The following is a 9,987-nucleotide window of genomic DNA, read 5'->3' as shown; positions in this document are numbered from 1 at the left end:
AGAGGCAGAGGCTAATGAGTAATGGACGGAATTAGAAGCAATGAAGCATGCTGTGGGCCCCTAAAAAAAAAGGCTATAGGATATTGGGAACAATGGGAATGACTCATGGACGAAGTTAAACTTCCAAGTAATACTGTAATAGGCTATTGGCTAGTAATGGTGGGGCCAAACTTGGGAATTCCAAGTTTGAAGACCAAAAGGTAGTATACTAATTTTTATTCTTTTTCAGGAGCCAGCAAGGGTCGTGGCCCCTGCTGGCCCTAATACTAGTCTGCCCCTGTCCTTGGTGGACTATATGGTGTTCAGTTATGACTTGATTCTTTTATTATAACATATATTATATCTAGATTGCATTCATGATAACATTGTCAAATGATAAACTGTAACCTTGCGTTGCTGGATAAATGAGTTCACTACATGATAACGTATACACCATATATATTATTACTCACTAAGTTGTAGACTTACACTTATACTTTTTCCATTTATGAAACATGCATTGTTTTATAGTTGGACTACCTTTAAACATTGGATTTGAGATGGACCTCGAGGCTAATGCTGTTGTTTGGCGTTCAGATATCGATCTGGTTATGTTTGAGGAGTGATTGCTGGATTTTGAAGATCGCTCATGATAATCAGTACTTTTGGGTGATATTGTAGGCTTAACATTTTAGGTTCGATTGTGTATTAAGGATTTAGTATGGATCTTTAATATCGATGATTTGTATAATGTGATTTCAATTATGTAATGACTCTTGGTCGATGCTCTGGTTGTAATTAATGTTGATAGAATATTTTATGTTTCCACTGCATAGTATTTTCTTAATGATGAGTATAAATTCCTAAGTCTTACTCTTAGTGGAATGGGACTGGGGGACGAGCCGTGAAATTAATTTCTCATAACGTTACATTTGGCCACCCCCTGTTGAAGGAGTCGCTTGGCTACTCCTAGAATCCTTATAGGGATGGCCTTTAGAGGGTGGTCATTGGGGGGTGGGCTAGACCACCCTTAAGCGAATGGTCCACCCTTAAGAGGGTGGTTCAAGCCACTTTTTTTTTTTTTTTTCAATTTCTTATATTTGTATTTTTTTTTTCTTTAAATATAGTTTAAAATTATTTTTTAATACACAACACACATATGACTTGGGAACTGTTTATATAGTGTTAACGAGGTAAAACGTGAAAAATATGAGTGAAAAGTCAGGATTTAAAAACTGAATGTGTAAATTGAAAATGGCTTGAAAATTCAAAGGATTTTAACGAATTATTTTCTTTTCTTTTCTTTTCTTTTATTATTAGTATTAAGGACTTATTTGAGATTGTTGCCTTGCATTATTATATGAACAATATATTTCTTTTGGTATTAAGGTACTACTAGTCAATATATTTATGTTGTCTCGCATTATTATGTGAATAATATTGACGGATCATATAGATATCCCTTCAACACAACATAAGTCATCGAAATGATATCAGAGACCCACCAAAGCACGAAAGTCAAGATCTTTCAGAAAATAAATTCATATTCGAAGAGTGCATAACCGCATGGATAAGCTCACACTAAACCGTCAATTTATGATTCAATTCGGGATTTTCTTTGGGAGGTATCGGGAAGGAATTATAATTTAATAATATTTATTCATAACAATACAAAAGAAAATTAGAAAAGTTTCTTTATTGATTTAAATGAAAAATAAAGTAAATATTGATGCTTATCGTTCATTAGTAAGAGGGTAACACTTCAAATTAACCATTGAAATCTTTTTTTTATTTAATAAAATTTAACTCAATAAATAGTTGGAAGTGTCACGTCAGACTTGTTTTTTTTTTTTTTTTGGTTCTTTTTTGGAAGGGACGACATCAAACTTCTTAGATGAATGTTAAATCAATTATAGCATTCACTCCGTCTTACGGTGTTTGCCACCTAGATTTCTACAAAAAAAAAAAGAAAAAAAAAAATAGGAAACTTGTAATTGGGCAAGACCAGGTGAATGTTTCTCAATATGACATCACCCATGGGTGAACAAATAAATAATTGGTTTTTTTTTTTTTTTTTTTTTCCGAACAAAGTAGCATGTGCTACCAAATATATTGCTAAAAATGTCTGAAGGCTTACATGAGAAGGAGGCACAAGACCCCTACAACTCTAAGTTGAAGGATCTGACTTAAAAAATAACTGCCTAAACAGATACACAAACTTTACAAGAATTACATTTGAACTTCTCTTTACATTAACGCACACTCTCAAACTAAAAGAGGGTCGATCTAGCATTTAGCCAACAAAAATTCCAATAAAATTTAAGCAATACAAAGACAAACTGTACTGGGGAAACAAGAGGAATACACAAACACAAAGGCAGAAAAAACCTAAATACAAGTCGCCCGTAGTGGAGAAACCCTGGCGCGTGAGGACCACGCGCTGAGCTCCGGCGATCCACACGACCAATACCTCCGGCAGTAGGGATGGAAGACGACGAGGAACACAGCTGGGTGGCGCGTGTCAAGCAGAAGTCGACGAATGTGCGTAGATCTGGCTTCAAAATCTGAGGAAAAAACACTTAAAATCTGGCCAAAGCACACCGTCGACGACATAGGAAGCCGACCACCCCCCAAACTAGACTTCTTGAGTTGGATCTCCCTGCCATAAACCAAAAGAAAGAAAACAACAAAACAAAACACAAGCCACCATAGCCCAAAAGAGCTAGGGGAAGGTTAGCCACCACCGGATCTACCGGGAGAACAAAAACTTTACAGCTCAAAAGGCTGAGAGGGAGACAAAAGACACAGTCGGAGAAGCCTCCCTCCTCCTCCGGCAAACACAAATCTCACTGAAAGGCTCTCTCTCTTTTTTCTCTGGAGGAGCAAGGGGAGGGTTTGACCGAAAACTATATAAATAAATAATTGGTGTTGAATGTAAAGTTAACAAAATTAATTGGCGGCTCATCAATAACAAAAACCAATGGCAGTTACATAAAAGGATGTACTTAGTTCACTAAATAAACATTATCCAAGAACGAATTATTACCACATATTTCCACCTATCGATATTTCTTTGTAAGCTTTTGAAAATAGAAGATGCACGAAGATTACCTGTCACGCCCAATTTTTACATCAAAGGGCAGCTATATATATATATAATACATTTTCACTTTAAGACACAATTTTTAACTATTTTTGTTCACGTGGCAACTTTAATTTTCACTTCTTTCTCCTTTTTTTAGAAAAAAAAAAAAAAAAAAAAAAAAAAAAAAAACCATAAAGCTAATTAGTGGACCACTTTGCTATATGGGCAAAATGGTTAAGAGTTGTGTCTTGAGGTGGCAAAAAATTATATCTCATATATATATATATGAGAGAGAGAGAGAGAGAGAGAGAGAGAAATTATTCACCACCACCCAAATACCACATTTCACTACTTTGTCCATGTAGCAAGGTGGAAGACCACCTTATTTTATTTTTAAAACTCAAAAAGTAGTGAAAAACTACAAGATGGTAAAAAGTGATATCTTTAGGTGATGGTGAATCACTGTTCTCATATATATATATATATATATATATAAAGAGTCCATTAAAGCCTCGTTGGTGAAGCATTGTTCAACCTGAAAAATGTAAAAATAATATTTCCGAGGCAAAAAATTGTTTACACATTTATGTTTTAAATTTGCATAAACAATTTTTTGCTGGTCTCGATAGATAATAATTGTGAAAGGACCTTTTATAAGGCCTATCTGCCCAAATAAATCTAGTGGCCCCAACACTTTCACAGACAAGTGGCCCAACAAGGAATTTCTTTCTTCTTTCTCTCTCTCTCTCGTTCTCTCTCTCTCTCTCTCCAATTTTTGTTATATTGATTTGTTATTGGCAAGGTGGTGGTATTTTTTATTTGGGCATTTTAAAACCGTCCATGGCACAATACAAATCATTTATAGGTTAATATAATTGAATAGATATAAAAAAAAATATTTGTTAATTTTTCGTAATGGCAAAAAATATTTTCAATTGAAATTATTTTGTTACAAAAAATTTTAAGCCGAAACAAACTAGCCAAATTACAAATCGTGAAGAAGGTGATGAGGACAAGAATCCATCTTGTGCATATTCAAGATATATTGATTCGTCATCAACCAACCACAAACACACGAGCAAGTCAAGACTTAAGTAGACTGGGGTGGGTTCGACAATTAGAGAAGCGTAAGAGCAAATCCCTGCACCCCAAAAACCAACCATAATTACATCTGTACAACATTTCCTTTGTCAGCCCAGCTTCTCCTTCCTCTCAATCTATGGTGGTTAGCAAGCCTGCAAGTTCCAACCATAAAACAGTTTGAAAGAGAGAATTTGCAAAAGCAAAAGAAATTTGACCTCAAAAGGCACACATGTACTCAACTCTGTGTATATATGCCCATTCTGAAAACAAAATTGGCGAGGAAAGAAAATAAGAGGCTTTTTCTTTCCCTAAATGAGTGTATAATGACCATGCTTTGCTGATTAATAATATAACAGTGTCATTAATAGATGAACGCTTCTTTTTTGGTCTTGGGATATTTCCTACTTCGAATCATACTGTAGAAGTAAACATAAATTATCAAAGAAGATAATTATTATGCATCCACTGTAGCAAGAAGCTGAGCTATTGCCTAAATCAACAGCCTTAGACTTGAGGAAATAGGTTGAACCTTCTTCTTGAAACTAAAATACCACACATAAGGTCACATACACAATGAAAAACAGTACTGGTGATTTAAAGGGAACATACTTACCAAACTGACCATTCCGTCAAGGGATCTGCTCCTCATCCTTCCTCGTCCTCAGATCGCAATGTGTCCTCTGAATTTTTCAGAACCTTCACCTCTATCTCCACCTCCACCTCTGCTGGCTCATTCACCCCCAAATCCACCTTTGATGAATTAGTAGATTCATTGCCTGCATTAAAAGAAGAGGATGTATAAGTGTATATAGTGTCAAAGTTTAAATAATGTAACACAAGCTCGGTAATAACATTGGAATCATCCTCTGCCAATATAAAAATGGAAAAAAAAAATTGTATAACCTCCCCAAACTAATGACACCATAAATTTGCATACCAGATTTGTACGTATTTGACAGCCAATATCAATTCCCTACCATCACGGTTAAGATACTTAATAATTCAAGTGTACTGCACTTCCTCTTGAGGCCTAATAACCCGGGATAAGAGAACCATCTCTTTGTAACAGAGACAGGTTAATACCATAATATCCAAACACTGAATGCAGACTTTTCAAGATTTAATAATATGTAAGCTTCGAAATTCATCATAGTTAACACTCCCTCCACCAAAAGAAAGAAAAACGAAAAAGAAAAGGGTCTCAACAATGCCTAAACAGTTCCCACCCAGAAAAGTGGCCACCTTTCAAGTCTTGAATCTGTAACATTCCCAGTTACCAATTCAGAAACCAAAATATTAATTCATCAGGAATGAACCAAGGTATTGAATTTAACACAAGGATAAAATAAAATGAAAATATGACATATAACTCTAATTTGTTTCCTAGGAACTAAGAACTAACAGAAAATTGTGTGTCTTCTCTTGTGGTTCTGAATCTAGTTCTTTTTATTATTGTTATTGCTGTTGTTGTTGTTGATGTTTTTCTCTACAAGTAAAAAATTCCATAGTCAAAAAAAAAAAAAAATTCCGAACTAACTATTGCCTTGATAGTTAATAAGTCCTCATCACTCTTTTAGGCAAAATATCCTCTCGAAAAGCAAGTTGTAAGAATTTATTCGCTGTTGACTTGTTGGTGCTTTCATCTATACTGTAATCGTACTTTAGCAATTTATATTTAATTCTTGCATTTTAAGATTTAAAAACATCCATCCCAGAAACTCCAAAACTTATATGTCAACTCCAACTCTTCACATGAACAGAGCCGTTGGCAAGACTTGAACTGCTATGCTTTTAGAGCAAAATGATACCTATATTACAGTTATCAGTAGATAAAAATCTTTAAAATGCTAAAAATCAGCAAAATTTTCTTCCGAATTGATTCTTTGGGCACAATTTGGGCAGAACTCAGAGAAGCCAATCGGACTGAACCATATTTATTGGAGGCAGCTAAACGAATGAAAGAAGCACCTAAGCAAACAACAGATTACCAGCTGTGAGATGGGTTATTTTTCTTCGAAGGGCAAGCTGTCAATCCACCAAAATCACCACTTAAAGACTCTCTCTTAAATGAATCCCATAATGTGAAGATTGGCGGCCATTTGGGGGTCCCACACACTTACAAACAAATTGCACAAGGATTCAACTGGAGTCAGTGAACGAGGATGTGCAGGCTCATGTGGCAGTGTGTGAGACGTGCCAGCAGAGCAAATATGAAGCCAGGACACCCGCAGGGTTGCTTCAGCCATTGCCAGTAACCACACAGGTATGGGAAGATATTTCATTGGATTTTATAGAAGGTTTGCCGATGTCCGCAGGTACAAATGTTTTAATGGTGATGGTGGACCGCCTAACAAAATATGCCCACTTTACCGCCTCATCACATCCACACACTGCGCAAAGGTTGCAAAACTTTTGTGGAAATCATTGCTCAACTCCATGGAATGCCACAGTCAATCATGAGTGCCCATATATCTTATTAGCCAGTTCTGGCAAGATTCTTTCAAGCTACAGAATATGGAGTCACTTTTAGGCTTCAGCAGAATTTTGGTATAATACCACCTTTCATCAGCTGGTTGGGATGATGCAACTCAAGGCTTTGTATGATCAAATTCCTCCAATCATTACCAATTATCTAGTGGGCATATCGCCGGTGTAAGAAGTGGACCAAGAATTGGTAACGTGAGACGAAATACTGAAGCAGCTGAAGCATAACTTGGAGCAAGGCCATAATCGGATAAAGCACCGAGATGATGCACATTGAAGGGAAGAGACGCACAACATTGGTTCTACGGTTTTCTTATGTCAAATTACATTAGTTCAGTTTTGCAGTAGGCTCACCAAAAGTTGGCCAGTAATTATTTCAGGCCTTATCAAGTGATTGAATATGTGGAAGCTGGCATTACCCGAATACTCCAAAGTTCATCCCATATTTCGTGATTCCACTCTTAGGCGAAAGCTAGGAGATTCCGTACAACCAATTATGAGCTTCCCCCTTTTCTGACAAAGGGGATCCCAACATCTGAGCCTCAGTTCATCAAAGATTAGAAATGGGTGAAACAGAGATCCAAATATGTGACAGAGGCGCTTGTCCAGTGGAAATTTCTTCCATCAGAGGATGCAACATGGGATGACACTGATCAGCTTATTCAAAAATTTCCATCGTTACACCTTCAGGACAAGGTTCCAGCTGAAGGGGCGACGAATGATAGGCCATGGAGACTATTGAAGCCAAATAGCAGATATTTGGATCTCGAAGGGAGTGGAGACATGCATGAAGCCACATGACGATGACCACCGCAATGGGCTCTGTTATGCCCTGTTTGTGGAAGCTAAAACAGAGGAGATGAGGAAGTTGCAGCTAATGGATGTCGTGCCAACTTAAATGGTCACATGGGAGGACTTGCAACGTGTGCATATGGGTACCGGGGCAGGGAGCCCCGGGTGGGGGGGGGGGGGGGGGGTCATTTATGTTCACATATTATTGTTAGTGGGGAGTTACAAGTTTACGTGTCATTGTGTAGTTTATGTGTGCCTTGTGTGGTGTATGGTGTTAGTATGTGAGTTGGTAACTGCTAGTGTAATGTATAAAATTAAGAAGCGATATAAGAAGCAAGGGTGTGGAACAATCTTATCTCTGTGGTACTTTGGTTTGACTCCCACCCGAAGTGGAGTTCATTGTTAGTTATTCAGTGTTCTTAGAATTACTTTGGGCCTATCAGGTCTACCAGAGTTCCTAAAAAAAAAAAAACACACACACACACACTCACACTTTAAGGGGTTTCATTTCATATCCCCAATTTCCAAAATATGAATAACAAACAAGAAATTCTGCGTAAACCATGAAATCTGGAAGTTGGCTAATCGTCAATAGCATAACCCTAGGACTCCAAAACAACGTGGAAAAAAAATGATTGCTATATTCTATTAAAAAAAGTCTATAACTATAATAAACACCCCAAATTTGTGACCCATGTTTGTTGTTACTGATAGTATAAAAGTGCATATAGATGATAGAAAATGTCCAAAAAGATTTGTAACGACCTAGGAAAAAGCACTAGCCACATCTGCGCTAGTATCTTAAAAGGACTAGTCAATTTGAAGCTTTCCTAGAATCTCTTATAAAGCCAAGTTTCATCTAGTAACTGAGTAATGTGTGACTTAGTATGCATAACTATCTTTATAAACCATCCATTCTATGTGGGCTACTCCTCATTTTTTCAATGTGGGACAAAGGTGTTATTAACTCCCCAACTCCTAACTTTTTTGTTAAAGCTACGTCATGCGATGCTCCTGTACCACATGGCCTGACAGTACTAAGTGGCTCTAATACCATTTATAACGACCTAGAAAAAAATATTAGACACATCTGCACTATCACCCCAAAATGACTAGTCAATTTTAAGCTTTTCTAGAATCCCTTACAAAGTCAAATTTCACCTAGTAACTAAGCAATAAGGGACTTAGCACTCATGACTATCCTTATAAACCACCAACCATATGTGAGCCACTCATCATCTTTCCAATATGGGATTGGTGTTATAAGTTTTCTTTCTTGGAAGTTAGGTTGTCCTAGAAACAACCCATCACTCTTTTTCCTAATTTTCATTCCATAATCATTGCAAGTTCATCGTCCATCATTACAAATTAATTCATCACCATCCAATTTCATAAAAATTGTATATAAAATTATTGGATGGTTATGAATTTGCAATGATTATAGAATGAGAATTAGGAAAAAGGGTGATGGATTGTTTCAACCTCCAAGAAAGAAAACTGAATTGATTCTAAATGTTCTGGACATTTTTTAAGCCCTTTTATACTAATATGCTACAATCAGTCTAACAACTAAGTCAAGCATACCTAGTTATCGATATGAATAAAAAAACCTAGGCATAGAAGCATCAAAAAAATTGATTTTCCTATTGTTACAATAGTAGTCTTACAGAAATTTCTGGGCAGCCAAACAGATTTCAAAAATGCATATGGGCAGAATTACCGTGGAGGAAGAAAGAAGAGCAGGGCCAGCCACGGGAGGAGGTGAGCGAGAGGGGCTCCTCGTGGCCAAGCTGGTCGGCCAGCCGGCCCACCAGGTCCAGCACCTTGGAGGTCCCGGGCCTCGGCGGCACCCAGAAGGACGAGCCCGGCACGAAGGGCAGCCAATCCGGGGTGGACTTCTGGACCATGATGCGGTGGATCAGGTCGTCCAGCTTCTTCAGCAACAAGGACTCGGAATCCCCGTCCCCCTCGTCCGATTGAGACGTCGACGACGACGACGAAGATGAGGAGGAGGAGGAGGCGTCAAGGTCGATCTCGATCAACCGGGCGGAGCTGCTTGAGAAGGAACGGTGGGCGTGGGTCAGGTATTGTGGCCGGAAGAGAGGGGAGCGGCGGAGAAGGCTTTGGATCACGATTCGGGCCATCGGAGAAGAGACTGAGAATTGGGAAGAGTTTTCTGTGTCTACTGTATATATAATGCGTTCCAGAAAGTGTACGGATATGTGGTGGGGATCGGGAATTTTTCTTTTTCTTTTTTTCTTTTTTTTTAATTGGGGATCGGGAATTGATCATTTTAATTTAATTTCACCGTATACACTTTACCTTTTTTTCTTTTTCTTTTTTTCTTTTTTTTTTTTAAAGAGATATGACACGCTTATAATTCGTATACAATTTCTGTACAACTCCAACAATTTTTTTCAAAATTAATCATTAGATATGTAGGACTCACATATAAGAAAACAGATTCAATGATTAGTTTGACAAAAAAAAAGTTGTTGGAGTTGTATAATAGTTATACAGAAGTTGTAAAAGTATCATATCTCTTTGGAAAAACTTCACTTACC

General features: G+C 37.4%; 1 protein-coding gene across 1 annotated transcript; it reads right to left on the bottom strand.

The window, feature by feature from the left end:
• Positions 1–4,071: 4,071 nt before the first annotated feature.
• LOC133872013 (uncharacterized) lies at positions 4,072–9,612 on the bottom strand. Its single transcript, XM_062309515.1, has 3 exons — positions 9,144–9,612; positions 4,761–4,923; positions 4,072–4,299 (listed from the first exon to the last, which is right to left on the bottom strand). Exons 1-2 carry the CDS (start codon positions 9,565–9,567, stop codon positions 4,793–4,795), a joined length of 555 nt encoding a protein of 184 aa, XP_062165499.1. The 5' UTR covers positions 9,568–9,612; the 3' UTR covers positions 4,072–4,299; positions 4,761–4,792.
• Positions 9,613–9,987: the final 375 nt, after the last annotated feature.

This window comes from Alnus glutinosa, chromosome 6 (genome assembly GCF_958979055.1).
Source record: "Alnus glutinosa chromosome 6, dhAlnGlut1.1, whole genome shotgun sequence".
Classification (NCBI taxonomy): domain Eukaryota; kingdom Viridiplantae; phylum Streptophyta; class Magnoliopsida; order Fagales; family Betulaceae; genus Alnus; species Alnus glutinosa.
Note: the sequence above shows the minus strand (reverse complement) of the source record. Positions and strands in the feature narration are given on the sequence as shown.